The following is a 17,535-nucleotide window of genomic DNA, read 5'->3' as shown; positions in this document are numbered from 1 at the left end:
GCTTCATTTTGGCTACTTCAAAATTTTACCATATATATATATATATGAGCATATTGCTGAATATATTTGTGGATAAATAAGAAAAAGTATGGCGGTTATAGTATACTGATAAGAAGGAAAATATGGATGTTATAATTGATGGCTCGGAGACTACTTTAAACAAATGTAAATAAATAAAATAGGAATTGGAAATTTACAATACAAAAGGTATCCAAATCCTTGAAATCATTAATGTTGAAATTTGAATAATTGTTTTAGAATCATTTCAAAAGAATTTGGCCCATGAAAGAAAATTATTACTAACTATAATAGGTTCAACATTTGAATTTAAATTATTTAGGCCCAAATTAAAGAATATTATGCGAATATTTATTCATGGCTAAATTTTAAATTAATGCATGTGAGTATAAAATAAATTTCTATTGCTAAGAGTATAATCTAAAATTTAAAGTCATTTATCTAAATAGGGGCGCGACTAGATCATTCATCACAACTCGACTCATAGATATATATATTAATAACTCAAAAAATATAATAATTTCCAAATAAAATTTGCAAATGAAGTAAATGGTTTTGGGCTGTGACATCTTCCGCCCTCTCAAAGCAGTCTTAGTTAGGGTTTTACTTTGCTTTCATTTCAATTCATCGTCTAAGATAGTTTACTGCTTTCATTTCAATTCTATAGCCTGGATTAATCGTATTAGTTCAAGATTTATTTCAGAGATCTTCAGTACTGTAAGTTTCCATTATCATGACAATTCTGGGATTTACTTTTTGAATGCAGTTTTTATTTAATTTCCATATTCGCTCTAGTTTAAATTATAGATAATCAATTTATTCATTGCCCGCCTCGGTGCTGCCGTGTGCGGACCAAAACATTGCCGAGCAGCCCAGCCACGACTTACTACCCACGCCCATTCCTTCGCCAAACAATAACGAAGGGCACATCACCGATGATGGGATGGAACTTCAACGATCATACCGTGAAGTAATGATGAAGGATATGGACGAAAATGGCCCAAATGAGGAGGATCCAATCACCGAAGTCGACGACCTCGAATGTCTTGACTCCCCTACAAGGGTGGTGAGACGTATTGAGCTTGGCAACCTTGGTGAGCATGAAAAAGACTTCTATATTGGCCTCCAAGATGAGTGGTTTGAATCCCCATGGGTAAGGAACTTGGGGAATTTCAACACCAAAGTTATCGTCAATCCTTCACTCCCCTCTCTTCCAAAATGCGAACCCTTAATTGTTAATGATACTCTAATTTTGGATGATAAAGACTATATTGCCACAAAGCATGCTTGGGGTTTTTGTCTTCTTGGCTTTATTGCAGGAAAACTCCCCAAGAAAGAGAGAGTATCGGAGTTTGCCAAGACTTGGCCGGTAGGATGCAAGATCTCTTACCGCGAGGAAGGATGGCTTGTCTTTGCCTTTGAATCCGCCGAGGACCGTGACAGGATTTACCGTGGAGGCCATTATGCCATTGAGGGATCCAAACTGTCCTTGTGTCATCTTCCTCCGGATTTCACCTTTGATGTTTCGGCTATTAACAAGTACTCGGCGTGGGGATTCCTCCCTAACGTCCCACTCGAGCTTTGGAATGAGAGAGCTATTTCCAAGATTGCATCTCTCAATGGAACTCCTATATCCGTTGATGTCAAGACCTTCTACAAGAGTGACGTGACGGCGGCTAGATTCCAAATCCTTGTTGACGCCACAAAACCGCAAGCAAAGAAGAATGTTTTTCTCAAGTTGCCTAATGGGAAAACAATCAACCAAAGAATCATGTTCGACCATTTCCCTAAACTTTGCGCTTATTGCCACAAGCTTGGCCATCATGAGGGGGAATGCAAGAACATGGGTACCGTGGCTCAAAAGGAGGCAAAGAAAAAGAACAAGGGTGGCGAACCGACACATGGCAATGAAAACGATGGGTGGACCAAAGTAACCTATCGCAAGGGACGTAGTCGTACTCGTCGTGATGTTCGGAGTGCTCCTCCATCAAATAGGAAGAAGACTCCGGGTCACAAGAGCAAGCCCCCACCACCCCAACATCAAAAGGTGTATGTACCAATCAAGAAAACCCCTCCTCCACCGAATACTCACATTAGGTTTCCTAGTCTAACGCCATCCTATGACGGGATGGTGAAAGATTGGGAAACTCGATTTGAGTGTGAAGATGTGCATCAAAGCCTACACCTTGAGGAAACGGAAGTGCAAAATCAAGAAGGAAGAACACTTGTGGGGGAAACCTCACCACTTGACGATTTGTGCTCACTGCCGCCCAGCCACTCACCATCGGCTGGACACCTTCACTCGGCAGTAAGCATGGCCTCGCCAGCGGCAGCATCCCAGCCCTCGCCTTCGGCAAAAAATTCCTCGCTGATTGCTCATGCGCACTCGGCTGATCACTTGCGGGGGCCCTTGGCGAAGCAGTCCTCGCCGATAGGACACTCGAACTCTCCAGTAAGCACGGCCGTGTCGATAAGAGATGAGGTTTTTGCCTCGGATCGAATTGAGACACCCGTCTCGGCGCCTAGCGCCTCGGCGGGGGGCATTTTGGCGGTTGCTTCGGCGCCTAGCGCCTCGGCAATCACCTCCGTGGCTGCTTTGAGTTTTGAGGATGCACAGCCACCATGCTCGCCGGTTGGACAGCTTGCTCCACGTCCAACAATTTTGGCTCTCGAAGCCCCTACAAAGTCAGACCAGAGATTGGATAAAGCCAAGGCCGAAAAGCAACAAAAACAAAAAACCAATGGAAAGGCCAAAGGCAAAGGTAAAGGAAAGGTTAGTAACACTCCTAAAAAACGTTCCTCATGATTTGTGCAACATGGAACATCCGGGGATTGCATAAACCCCATAAACAAAATGCAATTTTGGAGTTTTTGAAAAAACATAAAGTTGGGCTTTTGGGACTTATTGAAACTAAGCTTAATTCCACTAAGGTGAAAAAAATCATGGGAAAAATCTTACCGCATTGGAATTTCGAGCATAATTTTGATTTGTGTAAAGGTGGCCGTATACTTGTCATTTGGAATCCTTCACTCATTTCGGCCACTTGCGGCCACTTGTTACAGTAAGGATGAACAACACTTGTTTTTGAATGTTGATTGTTTAACTAGTAACAAGTGGCCGAAATGAGTGAAGGATTCCAAATAACAAGTATACGGCCACCTTTACACAAATCAAAATTATGCTCGAAATTCCAATGCGGTAAGATTTTTCCCATGATTTTTTTCACCTTAGTGGAATTAAGCTTAGTTTCAATAAGTCCCAAAAGCCCAACTTTATGTTTTTTCAAAAACTCCAAAATTGCATTTTGTTTATGGGGTTTATGCAATCCCCGGATGTTCCATGTTGCACAAATCATGAGGAACGTTTTTTAGGAGTGTTACTAACCTTTCCTTTACCTTTGCCTTTGGCCTTTCCATTGGTTTTTTGTTTTTGTTGCTTTTCGGCCTTGGCTTTATTCAATCTCTGGTATGACTTTGTAGGGGCTTCGAGAGCCAAAATTGTTGGACGTGGAGCAAGCTGTCCAACCGGCGAACATGGTGGCTGTGCATCCTCAAAACTCAAAGCAGCCACGGAGGTGATTGCCGAGGCGCTAGGCGCCGAAGCAAACGCCAAAATGCCCCCCGCCGAGGCGCTAGGCGCCGAGACGGGTGTATCAATTCGATCCGAGGCAAAAACCTCATCTCTTATCGACACGGGCGTGCTGACTGGAGAGTTTGAGTGTCCTATCGGCGAGGACTGCTTCGCCGAGGGCCCACGCAAGTGATCAGCCGAGTGCGCATGAGCAATCAGCGAAGAATTTTTTGCCGAAGGCGAGGACTGGGATGCTGCCGCTGGCGAGGCTATGCTTACTGCCGAGTGAAGGTGTCCAGCGGATGGTGAGTGGCTGGGCGGCAGTGAGCACAAATCGTCAAGTGGTGAGGTTTCCCCCACAAGTGTTCTTCCTTCTTGATTTTGCACTTCCGTTTCCTCAAGGTGTAGGCTTTGATGCACATCTTCACACTCAAATCGAGTTTCCCAATCTTCCACCATCCCGTCATAGGATGGCGTTGGACTAGGAAACCTAATGTGAGTATTCGGTGGAGGAGGGGTTTTCTTGATTGGTACATACACCTTTTGATGTTGGGGTGGTGGGGGCTTGCTCTTGTGACCTGGAGTCTTCTTCCTATTTGATGGAGGAGCACTCCGAACATCACGACGAGTACGACTACGTCCCTTGCGATAGGTTACTTTGGTCCACCCATCGTTTTCATTGCCATGTGTCGGTTCGCCACCCTTGTTCTTTTTCTTTGCCTCCTTTTGAGCCACGGTACCCATGTTCTTGCATTCCCCCTCATGATGGCCAAGCTTGTGGCAATAAGCGCAAAGTTTAGGGAAATGGTCGAACATGATTCTTTGGTTGATTGTTTTCCCATTAGGCAACTTGAGAAAAACATTCTTCTTTGCTTGCGGTTTTGTGGCGTCAACAAGGATTTGAAATCTAGCCGCCGTCACGTCACTCTTGTAGAAGGTCTTGACATCAACGGATATAGGAGTTCCATTGAGAGATGCAATCTTGGAAATAGCTCTCTCATTCCAAAGCTCGAGTGGGACGTTAGGGAGGAATCCCCACGCCGAGTACTTGTTAATAGCCGAAACATCAAAGGTGAAATCCGGAGGAAGATGACACAAGGACAGTTTGGATCCCTCAATGGCATAATGGCCTCCACGGTAAATCATGTCACGGTCCTCGGCGGATTCGAAGGCAAAGACAAGCCATCTTTCCTCATGGTAAGAGATCTTGCATCCTATCGGCCAAGTCTTGGCAAACTCCGATACTCTCTCTTTCTTGGGGAGTTTTCCTGCAATAAAGCCAAGAAGACAAAAACCCCAAGCATGCTTTGTGGCAATATAGTCTTTATCATTCAAAATTAGAGTATCATTAACAATTAAGGGTTTGCATTTTGGAAGAGAGAGGAGTGAAGGATTGACGATAACTTTGTTGTTGAAATTCCCCAAGTTCCTTACCCATGGGGATTCAAACCACTCATCATGGAGGCCAATATAGAAGTCTTTTTCATGCTCACCAAGGTTGTCAAGCTCAATACGTCTCACCACCCTTGTAGGGGATGACTCAACTAGAAACACCTATAGATTGACTTGCAATAGAACAAGGATATCCTAGCAGTGATAAGTTAACCCAATGTCGTCTCTCAAGGAAGATCTTTAAGGGCTTTTAATTATGTCACAAGAAAGCTGTAAAGGTTGGATTATTAAACTAAAACATGGATAGTGAATTAACATGAATTTAAACTTAACTAGGCAAATTGAATTTAAATAACTTTAATTAAAACTTCTAATCTAATCTAACTAGGCAGAAACTAAATTGCATAATTTAAAGAAAAGCATCATAAAAACGTATAAACTAAATGGCATAATTTAAATAGCAGAATTGAAATAGCGGAATTTAAAGAAACGCATGTAAAAGCAAATAAATAAACTTAATAAAAGAAATACCGTAAATCGTCTCGAGAAGTAATCTGTCACGTAATTACAACTCTAAACGGGAACTAATCTAAAACATGAATTAAAAGAACTATTTTAAACTAACTAATAACAGAAATCGAAACTAGAACTATGAAAGCAATAAAATTCTTAAGCTTTAGCTAACTTGGCGGAAAACTAGAGATTAGGGCAAAAGATGATATTTTACAATGAAAAGTATGGCCCTATTTATAGACTTCAAATCCCTCTAGATCACCATGGAAGTTGCCATGCAAAGTAGAATTCTAAAAGCAATAGAATCGTGCAAGATAAGGCAACTTCCAGCTGTGACGCGCGCTGCAAGTCATCTCCATTCTGGCCGAATTCGCGGCTCTCGCCAGAGAAACGGCTTCCGCTCTGGTGCACTTGTCTGCTCTGACTCTCGGTTCCTCTGGCTTCTTGATTCCGCTGCTCTGGCTTTTCACTTCTCTGGCTATTCATTTCTCTGGCGATTGATTCCTCTGCTCTGACTTCGCTGCGATGACTTCGCTGCAATGACTTTTCTCCCCTCTGACTTGTGATTTCGCTGCTCTGGCGAATGACTTCTCTGGATCTGGAGCGCTTCTCTACTCTGGAGAGCTTGGTTCCGCTGCTCTGGCTTCCGCGCTGGGTTTTAGCTCTGGCGCGGGCCTTCGCTTCTCTGACGTGCCAGAGTAAGCACAAAAACGTAATTCTTAGCCCAAACTCTCCAAAATTTGCACTCTTCATCTCGAAAACCTAAATCTCCTGCAAAGCATAAAATACACCATAAAACGCACCAATTTCCAGAAGATTATCTTAAAATAAAGCTCATGCAAACCCCTAAAATTAGAACAATTAAGCATAAATCAATCCCCCCACACTTAGCCTTTTGCTTGTCCTCAAGCAAAATCCGTATGAATCCTAGGAAGAGATTGATTTCAACAATGCTAATTTCCATCCAAACATTATCAAAGTCAATTCAAAATTTTACAATCAACATACATCTCTCGATCATGCAAGTAACTCAAAGTTTAAGAAGCAACAAAACAGTAATGTAAGCAATTCGATCAGACCCAATTCCCCGCTAGAAGTGAATTCCCTAATGTGATCGCCTTTATAATCAATATCACCATTTTTCACACTTTGTGTGCTTAAATTTTCGACAGTTGAGCCATAGTTCGTGAAATAAAAATCATTTGAATGTAATCCAAAGTCTTTTCACGTGGTTTTCCATGCTCATAGTTAGACTAGAGGAGCAGAGACTCAGAGCTGTAACGTTTTCAGAACAGGCCAGATGTTTCAGAGCTGGCAATTTTGAAGTTGGCAATTCCTCCAACATTTTCACAGATAAGTTACGATCGTAGGCAATCACAATGACAACACTCCTTCTAGCATCTACCGGACAAATCACGTTTTACTAACTTACAATCATGTTGCAACAAAACTCAACTTCTTTGCACAATCAAGAAACACATATTAAAAGTAAAACAAGAATAACCACCAAAATAAACACAAACCCGAAATTCACATCGAAAACCTTATTCTCTTCCACAAATTCATACAAACTAGCAAGATTCGAGACCAAAACCTAAGCATAGAAAGACTAATCTCGCCCAATTGAAAATATAAGCACAACAAAATACCCCCCCCACACTTAAAGCATGCCATGTCCTCAGGGCAGAAAAAAAATACGAAGAGTGTAGAAAACGTCCCTGATTAGCGGCTATGAAAAACTGAAGCATCGTGAGAGGCGGTGAAGAATGGAGTTTGTGGTCGATGCAGAGTAGAAACGGCAGCGCTGAAACTGGGCAGCGCTGGCATTCGTCAGCGCTGGCGGCAAAGTAAGAGTAGAAATTGCAGCGCTGAAAACAAAGACATTAACACCCAAAAATCAAAGTATCCGCACAAGCATCCAAAACTTAGGAAAACACAAAACAAAAACACCTCTAGATTTGACTCAACTAGAAACACCTCTAGATTGACTTGCAATAGAACAAGGACATCCTAGCAGTGATAAGTTAACCCAATGTCGTCTCTCAAGGAAGATCTTTAAGGGCTTTTAATTATGTCACAAGAAAGCTGTAAAGGTTGGATTATTAAACTAAAACATGGAAAGTAAATTAACATGAATTTAAACTTAACTAGGCAAATTGAATTTAAATAACTTTAATTAAAACTTCTAATCTAATCTAACTAGGCAGAAACTAAATTGCATAATTTAAAGGAAAGCATCATAAAAACGTATAAACTAAATGGCATAATTTAAATAGCAGAATTGAAATAGCGGAATTTAAAGAAACGCATGTAAAAGCAAATAAATAAACTTAATAAAAGAAATACCGTAAATCGTCTCGAGAAGTAATCTGTCACGTAATTACAACTCTAAACGGGAACTAATATAAAACATGAATTAAAAGAACTATTTTAAACTAACTAAGAACAGAAATCGAAACTAGAACTATGAAAGCAATAAAATTCCTAAGCTTTAGCTAACTTGGCGGAAAACTAGAGATTAGGGCAAAAGATGATATTTTACAATGAAAAGTATGACCCTATTTATAGACTTCAAATTCCTCTAGATCACCATGGAAGTTGCCATGCAAAGTAGAATTCTAAAGGCAATAGAATCGTGCAAGATAAGGCAACTTCCAGCTGTGACGCGCGCTGCAAGTCATCTCCATTCTGGCCGAATTCGCGGCTCTCTCCAGAGAAACGGCTTCCGCTCTGGCGCACTTGTCTGCTCTGACTCTCGGTTCCTCTGGCTTCTTGATTTCGCTGCTCTGGCTTTTCACTTCTCTGGCTATTCATTTCTCTGGCGATTGATTCCTCTGCTCTGACTTCGCTGCGATGACTTCGCTGCAATGACTTTTCTCCCCTCTGACTTGTGATTTCGCTGCTCTGGCGAATGACTTCTCTGGATCTGGAGCGCTTCTCTGCTCTGGAGAGCTTGGTTCCGCTGCTCTGGCTTCCGCGTTGGGTTTTAGCTCTGGCGCGGGCCTTCGCTTCTCTGACGTGCCAGAGTATGCACAAAAACGTAATTCTTAGCCCAAACTCTCCAAAATTTGCACTCTTCATCTCGAAAACCTAAATCTCCTGCAAAGCATAAAATACACCATAAAACGCACCAATTTCCAGAAGATTATCTTAAAATAAAGCTCATGCAAACCCCTAAAATTAGAACAATTAAGCATAAATCAATCCCCCCACACTTAGCCTTTTGCTTGTCCTCAAGCAAAATCCGTATGAATCCTAGGAAGAGATTGATTTCAACAATGCTAATTTCCATCCAAACATTATCAAAGTCAATTCAAAATTTTACAATCAACATACATCTCTCGATCATGCAAGTAACTCAAAGTTTAAGAAGCAACAAAACAGTAATGTAAGCAATTCGATCAGACCCAATTCCCCGCTAGAAGTGAATTCCCTAATGTGATCGCCTTTATAATCAATATCACCATTTTTCACACTTTGTGTGCTTAAATTTTCGACAGTTGAGCCATAGTTCGTGAAATAAAAATCATTTGAATGTAATCCAAAGTCTTTTCACGTGGTTTTCCATGCTCATAGTTAGACTAGAGGAGCAGAGACTCAGAGCTGTAACGTTTTCAGAACAGGCCAGATGTTTCAGAGCTGGCAATTTTGAAGTTGGCAATTCCTCCAACATTTTCACAGATAAGTTACGATCGTAGGCAATCACAATGACAACACTCCTTCTAGCATCTACCGGACAAATCACGTTTTACTAACTTACAATCATGTTGCAACAAAACTCAACTTCTTTGCACAATCAAGAAACACATATTAAAAGTAAAACAAGAATAACCACCAAAATAAACACAAACCCGAAATTCACATCGAAAACCTTATTCTCTTCCACAAATTCATACAAACTAGCAAGATTCGAGACCAAAACCTAAGCATAGAAAGACTAATCTCGCCCAATTGAAAATATAAGCACAACAAAATACCCCCCCCACACTTAAAGCATGCCATGTCCTCAGGGCAGAAAAAAAATACGAAGAGTGTAGAAAACGTCCCTGATTAGCGGCTATGAAAAACTGAAGCATCGTGAGAGGCGGTGAAGAATGGAGTTTGTGGTCGATGCAGAGTAGAAACGGCAGCGCTGAAACTGGGCAGCGCTGGCATTCGTCAGCGCTGGCGGCAAAGTAAGAGTAGAAATTGCAGCGCTGAAAACAAAGACATTAACACCCAAAAATCAAAGTATCCGCACAAGCATCCAAAACTTAGGAAAACACAAAACAAAAACACCTCTAGATTTGACTCAACTAGAAACACCTCTAGATTGACTTGCAATAGAACAAGGACATCCTAGCAGTGATAAGTTAACCCAATGTCGTCTCTCAAGGAAGATCTTTAAGGGCTTTTAATTATGTCACAAGAAAGCTGTAAAGGTTGGATTATTAAACTAAAACATGGAAAGTAAATTAACATGAATTTAAACTTAACTAGGCAAATTGAATTTAAATAACTTTAATTAAAACTTCTAATCTAATCTAACTAGGCAGAAACTAAATTGCATAATTTAAAGGAAAGCATCATAAAAACGTATAAACTAAATGGCATAATTTAAATAGCAGAATTGAAATAGCGGAATTTAAAGAAACGCATGTAAAAGCAAATAAATAAACTTAATAAAAGAAATACCGTAAATCGTCTCGAGAAGTAATCTGTCACGTAATTACAACTCTAAACGGGAACTAATATAAAACATGAATTAAAAGAACTATTTTAAACTAACTAAGAACAGAAATCGAAACTAGAACTATGAAAGCAATAAAATTCCTAAGCTTTAGCTAACTTGGCGGAAAACTAGAGATTAGGGCAAAAGATGATATTTTACAATGAAAAGTATGACCCTATTTATAGACTTCAAATTCCTCTAGATCACCATGGAAGTTGCCATGCAAAGTAGAATTCTAAAGGCAATAGAATCGTGCAAGATAAGGCAACTTCCAGCTGTGACGCGCGCTGCAAGTCATCTCCATTCTGGCCGAATTCGCGGCTCTCTCCAGAGAAACGGCTTCCGCTCTGGCGCACTTGTCTGCTCTGACTCTCGGTTCCTCTGGCTTCTTGATTTCGCTGCTCTGGCTTTTCACTTCTCTGGCTATTCATTTCTCTGGCGATTGATTCCTCTGCTCTGACTTCGCTGCGATGACTTCGCTGCAATGACTTTTCTCCCCTCTGACTTGTGATTTCGCTGCTCTGGCGAATGACTTCTCTGGATCTGGAGCGCTTCTCTGCTCTGGAGAGCTTGGTTCCGCTGCTCTGGCTTCCGCGTTGGGTTTTAGCTCTGGCGCGGGCCTTCGCTTCTCTGACGTGCCAGAGTATGCACAAAAACGTAATTCTTAGCCCAAACTCTCCAAAATTTGCACTCTTCATCTCGAAAACCTAAATCTCCTGCAAAACATAAAACACACCATAAAACGCACCAATTTCCAGAAGATTATCTTAAAATAAAGCTCATGCAAACCCCTAAAATTAGAACAATTAAGCATAAATTAGGGGAGTCAAGACATTCGAGGTCGTCGACTTCGGTGATTGGATCCTCCTCATTTGGGCCATTTTCGTCCACATCCTTCATCATTACTTCACGGTATGATCGTTGAAGTTCCATCCCATCATCGGTGATGTGCCCTTCGTTATTGTTTGGCGAAGGAATGGGCGTGGGTAGTAAGTCGTGGCTGGGCTGCTCGGCAATGTTTTGGTCCGCACACGGCAGCACCGAGGCGGGCAATGAATAAATTGATTATCTATAATTTAAACTAGAGCGAATATGGAAATTAAATAAAAACTGCATTCAAAAAGTAAATCCCAGAATTGTCATGATAATGGAAACTTACAGTACTGAAGATCTCTGAAATAAATCTTGAACTAATACGATTACTCCAGGCTATAGAATTGAAATGAAAGAAGTAAACTATCTTAGACGATGAATTGAAATGAAAGCAAAGTAAAACCCTAACTAAGACTGCTTTGAGAGGGCGGAAGATGTCACAGCCCAAAACCATTTACTTCCTTTGCAAATTTTATTTGGAAATTATTATATTTTTTGAGTTTTTAATATATATATCTATGAGTCGAGTTGTGATGAATGATCTAGTCGTGTCCCTATTTAGATAAATGACTTTAAATTTTAGATTATATTCTTAGCAATAGAAATTTATTTTATACTCACATACATTAATTTAAAATTTAGCCATAAATAAATATTCGCATAATATTCTTTAATTTGGGCCTAAATAATTTAAATTCAAATGTTTTTTTTTTTTAGAGGAATTTAAATTCAAATGTTGAACCTATTATAGTTAGTAATAATTTTCTTTCATGGGCCAAATTCTTTTGCAATGATTCTAAAACAATTATTCAAATTTCAACATTAATGATTTCAAGGATTTGGATACCTTTCGTATTGTAAATTTCCAATTCCTATTTTATTTATTTACATTTGTTTAAAGTAGTCTCCAAGCCATCAATTATAACATCCATATTTTCCTTCTTATCTGATTTTGTGCAATTAATGCCCTCGTTGTGCAATTTATGCCTTGAATTTGTGCAATTAATGCCCTCGTCGTGCAATTTATGCCTTGAATTTGTGCAATTGATGACCTTGTCGTGCAATTTATGCTTTGAATTTGTGCAATTGATGCCCTCGTCGTGCAATTTATGCCTTGAATTTGTGCAATTGATGCCCTCGTCGTGCAATTTATGCCTTGAATTTGTGCAATTAATGCCCTCGTCGTTTATGCCTTGAATTTGTGCAATTAATGCCATCGTCGTGCAATTTATGCCTTGAATTTGTGCAATTGATGCCCTCGTCGTGCAATTTATGCCTTGAATTTGTGCAATTAATGCCCTCGTGACCTGTGTTGTAAATTATGCTAATGGAAGATATAAGAAGCAAGTTCTCCCTAAAACCATAGATCTTTATTGATGATGACCATGGCCCCAGACCTCATTAAAACCCCTGTGGGGAAAAAGAGTATCTGGTCTACACGACGACCGCACATATCTGAGATTTATACATAAAATTTCTTGAGATGGTTGATATTCCACGGCCTTGTAAGAGATCTCCCCTCCTGATCGGACAAGTGATACGCTCCGCCTCTTAAGACTTCAGTGATAATATAAGGTCCCTCCCAATTAGCCTCAAATTTTCCAGTGGCCTTTAGAGTGTCCGCGCGCTTGAGTACTAGGTCGCCCTTCTGGAGTCGGCGCCGCTTGATCTTCCTGTCGTATCCTGCTTTGATAATACTCTTGTACTTGGCTGCCTTGACTTGAGCTTCTTCTCTCTTTAAGTCTGTGAGGTCCAACTCGAGTCTGCGTAGTTCCTCATTCTGCACTGGATCATATGTACGAATTCGATGTGACTCTAGCCTTACTTCTGCTGGTATGACCGCATTTGAGCCATAAACCAAGGTGAACGGGGCTTCACCTGTAGCTATTTTTGGGCTGGTGCGCAGTGCCCACAGAACCGTGTCCAATTCTTCTGCCCATCGTCCTCTGCTTCTTTCCAATATTTTCTTGATGCCTTCGCAGATGGTGCGATTAGCTAGCTCTACTTGACCATTGGCTTGTGGATGAGCCACTGAGACGAATCTTTGCTCGATGTCCATTCTTGAACAAAAATCTTCAATTTTTCGGCTAGTGAAGTGGGCTCCGTTGTCTGATATTAGAACTCTGGGCACCCCATATCTACAACAGATGTTTTTCCAGATGAACTTTTCGATGGTGGTCTCATCCACCCTTGTTACAGCCTCTGCTTCCACCCATTTCGAAAGATAGTCTACTGCTACTATCTAGAAGCACTTTCCTCCTGGTGCCGTTGGCAGTTTGCCTACGATGTCAATTCCCCATTTGTCAAAGGGATGTGCTGAGTACATTATCCCCATTTCCTCCCCTGGGATATTAATTCTTGGCGCGTGTCTCTGGCAAGATCCACATTTCTTTACATATGCCTTGGTGTCTCTGTCGATGCCGGGCCAATAAAACCCTGCTCTGATGATTTTTCTGGTCAAGTCCTTGTATCCTGCGTGGTTCCTGCAACAACCCTGATGAATTTCTTTTAGAGCAAACTCTGCTTCTTCCGGTGATAAACATTTAAGGAACAGATGTGTGAAAGATCTTTTATAAAGCTGGTTGCTGATCAAGCAAAAATTCTCATATTTGGCGTACTTTGAGGTGTCTCCCTCCATTCTTTCCCCTGTTCGTAAAAAATGAATAATTAGAGCTCGCCAATCGTTCCCAACTTCAACTGCGCAGACTTGGACCTCTGAACTCCTCTTTGGCTCAAATAGGAGTGTGATTTCATCGTTCCATGATTGTTCGACGGCATTGGCCATCCTTGCCAGAAGATCAACTTTCCAATTTTCCTCTCGGGGTACTTGTACTATTTCCAGTTCTTCAAATTTTCCCTTGATTTGCTGCATTTGATCGTAATAAGCTTTCATTCTGTCGTCGCGGACCTCGCATTCACCCCTCAACTGTTGGGCTACTAGTTGTGAAATCGTCTTGATTATGGCTGTGTCTGCTCTAAGTTCCTTCAAAATGTGGGCGGCCCTTATGACTGCCTCGTACTCTGTCTCATTATTTGATAGCTTATCCTCGAACTTGATCGCAAACTGGTAAGCTCCATCTTCCGGCGATTCAATGTATATTCCGACTCCACACCCTTCTTTAGTGACGGAGCCGTCGACCTGTGCCGTCCATGGTCCCCGCAACGGCCACCTTGTAGTTTCTTGAATGAAATCAGCCAAGGCCTGCGCTTTGATGGTTGTACGAGGCTCAAACATCACATCATACTCCCCCAACTCAATGGCCCACTTTACCATTCTTCCTGCAAGGTTTGGCCTCCCCAAAATTTGTTGAAAAGGCAGCGCTGTTCTGACGATAATTTTATGTGACAAAAAGTAAGGGCGCAATTTTCTTGCTGTGATCATAATGGCATAAGCTATTTTTTCTGCGGCGGTGTATCTAATCTCTGCTCCTTGGATGATTTTGCTCACAAAGTAGACTGGCTTCTGCATACCCCTTTCCTCTCGTACTAACACAGCGCTCAACGACTCTACCCCCACCGAGGTGTATAGATATAATGGCTCTCCTGGTACTGGCTTGGTCAAGATGGGTAATTCTTTGAGATAATTCTTGAGGTCCTCAAAGGCTTGCTGACACTCATTATTCCACTCGAACCGACTTCCTTTCCTTAGGATTTTGAAGAAAGGCAGACTTCTTTCTGCCGACCTTGATATGAACCGGCTTAGTGCGGTTATTCTTCCGTTCAATGTTTGTATTTCTTTAATGTTCCGTGGCGCTGTCATGTCGAGAATAGCTCGAACTTTGTCTGCATTCACCTCTATCCCCTCAGGTGTAACCTTGTATCCCAGAAATTTTCCCGACTGAACCCCGAAAGTGCATTTAGCTGGATTGAGCATGAGCTTGTGTCTTCGCACAACTGAGAAGATTTCCTCCAAGTCGTCCGCGTGTGTACGTGCTTCAGCGCTGCGTACTAGCATGTCATCTACATAAACCGACACATTCTCCTTTAATTGATCCTTGAAAATCCTATCCATCATCCTCTGGTACGTATCCCCCGCATTTTTGAGTCCAAACGGCATACTCACGTATGCGAAGATCCCTGCGCAGACTGCGAATGCCGTTTTGATAACATCGCTCTTATACATCTTGACTTGATGGTACCCTTGGTAAGCGTCCATCATCGACAAAAGTTCGCACCCTGATGTAGCATCAACTAGTTGATCGATCCGTGGTAATGGGTAACAATATTTCGGACAAGCCGTATTGAGGTCCCGATAGTCCACACACATCCTCCAGGTCTTAGCTTTCTTTTCTACCATGACAGCATTGGACACCCATTCCGTATACTGAACTTCCACAATATGTCCTGCCTCTAGCAATGCTTGTACCTGTTCCCGGATAGCGGTGTCTTTTTCAGTGCCGAAGTGCCTCGTCTTTTGTTTCACTGGCTTAACTGTGGGGTCTACATTCAATTGATGCTCAGCTAGTTCTTTGTCAATTCCCTTCAGGTCCGCTGTGCTGAATGCGAATACATCAGCGTTTCTGCGCAGGCAGGCTATCACTTTTCTTTGCAGCTCTGGTTCCATATGTGCCCCGATTTTGGTAGTGAATCCTTCTTTATCAGTGAAAAGCTCAATAACCATGCACGTATCAGTGGTGGTGACGAGGGGGATCTTATCATTTCCCCCCTGCAGCCCTGCGATCTCCTTCCGCTCGGGCTCTGAAGCCGTAGCCATTCCCGTTTTTCCCTTCTTGCTTGTCTCTATTTGGTGTATTGACCTCTCCCTTTTTTGTCCCGAGTATTGAGTTAACACTTGTACGTGGCATTTCTTAGATACGGCTTGATCTCCCCAAACCTCTCCAATTTTGCCTCCTTCCAAGGGGAACTTCATCTTCAGGTAGAGAGTGAAAATTATTGCTTTGAAAGAGTTCAGCGCTGGTCTCCCAAAGATCATGTTGTAAGAGGGCTTTGGTGCATCAATGACTAAGAATTTGACCATTCGAGTCTTTTTTCCCCCTGATTGCCCTATAGTCATTGGCAATTCAATTGTTCCCACTGGTAGGACTGATTCCCCTGAAAATCCATAGAGAGGAGCCACCGCGGGCTCTAACTTAGCCTCTAGACCCATTGCCCGCCAATATTCCAGGTATAAGATGTTGACAGCGCTGCCTGAATCGACAAAGATACGATGTACCAGGACGTTAGCCACGTTGGCAGAAAATACCAAGGCGTCGTCGTGTGGATAGAATAGAGGCCTAGCATCCTTTGGTCCAAAAGATATTATCGGTTCATCGGGCGCGATGTTGACTGTCATGACAGATTGGTCGTAGTATCCTGATCTGACCGTGCGAGCTAATTGCTTTTTGGCTCGGTTAGATGTTGGTATATTGTTTTCTCCTATGATCATATGCACTTCTCTGTCATACTGGACATGATTTGCGGGGTTATGTCTGTCCTGACTGTCTCGCCTATGATCTCTTCTTTCCCTTCTTGCTTCACATCTATCCCTCCTATCTCTGTCATCATGACCACGACGATCGTCATCACGTCTGTGCCGTTCATCGTCTCTGTCTCGCCTATGTTCATCATAGCGACGCTCTCTGTATGTGCCTCGTGGCCTTTCTATGTACTGGTCTACGAACCCCTTCCTTGCTGTCCGCATTCGCGGATGAGATGGCCATAGCGGTTGTGATATTCACACAATAGATTATTCATGCCCGGGATTGGCACTCCTGGTTGGTAATCTTTTGGGGCTCTGAAATAATTCTCTCCCTTAATTCGGTGGAAAATCTCATCTACGTGACGGTTCCATTGAGTTGGATTTTGCGGATCATCTCGGTAACCACCGCGCTCTTCTCTCCTCTCCGCCTGCGCCGTGACCAGTGGGCCATCTCCGGCCTCGACGGCCATTGTTGGAATTCTTGGAGGTAATCCTCGATAGGGATTCCTCGTGATGTATTTTTCCCCTGTGTCCGCGCTGTCTTGCTTTTTGGGTTTGAGTTTATCGGCCTCTGCCTTTCTTGCCATTTTTGCATCTTCCAATTGAAGATACCCTGGTATTATTGTCATGATGTCCTCGAAACTGGTGGGCGGCCTGATCTAGAGTGCCTCGAAGAGTGGGCCTTGCTTTAACCCTCTAGCGAAGGCGTACCACTTGATTTGAGATTCTGCCTCTGGTATATCTAACGCGATTGTGTTGAATCGTGCCACATATTCGCGAAGCGTTTCCTGGGGCTCCTGTCTGATGTCCATCAAAGAAATGAGCGTTTTCCCTACCCTCTTTGCGCTAGCGAACTGTCTCATGAACATGAGGTGAAGATCACCATAGGTCTGTATATAGTTGCTTCTCAGGTTGTGGAACCATCGCTGAGCCATACCTGATAGAGTCGTGGCGAAGATCCTACATTTGATTCCCTCCCCGTACTGGTGCAGCGCGGCTAATCCCTCAAAACGAGCCATGTGTACCTCCGGGTCGGTG

The 17,535-nt window shown here is 42.3% G+C and overlaps 1 protein-coding gene across 1 annotated transcript; it reads right to left on the bottom strand.

The window, feature by feature from the left end:
- Nucleotides 1-13,320: 13,320 nt before the first annotated feature.
- On the bottom strand, nt 13,321-16,719 carry LOC131008254 (uncharacterized). The gene has a single exon (XM_057935166.1). It carries the CDS (start codon nt 16,717-16,719, stop codon nt 13,321-13,323), a length of 3,399 nt encoding a protein of 1,132 aa, XP_057791149.1.
- Nucleotides 16,720-17,535: the final 816 nt, after the last annotated feature.

This window comes from Salvia miltiorrhiza, chromosome 1, assembly GCF_028751815.1.
Source record: "Salvia miltiorrhiza cultivar Shanhuang (shh) chromosome 1, IMPLAD_Smil_shh, whole genome shotgun sequence".
NCBI classification, from domain to species: Eukaryota; Viridiplantae; Streptophyta; class Magnoliopsida; order Lamiales; family Lamiaceae; genus Salvia; species Salvia miltiorrhiza.
The sequence above is the reverse complement of the archived record's forward strand: the minus strand, read 5'-3'. Positions and strand labels throughout refer to the sequence as shown.

Bases quoted from the DNA above. Each gene is read 5' to 3' on its own strand.
- LOC131008254 (XM_057935166.1), bottom strand. From the start codon at position 16,719: ATGCGGACAGCAAGGAAGGGGTTCGTAGACCAGTACATAGAAAGGCCA.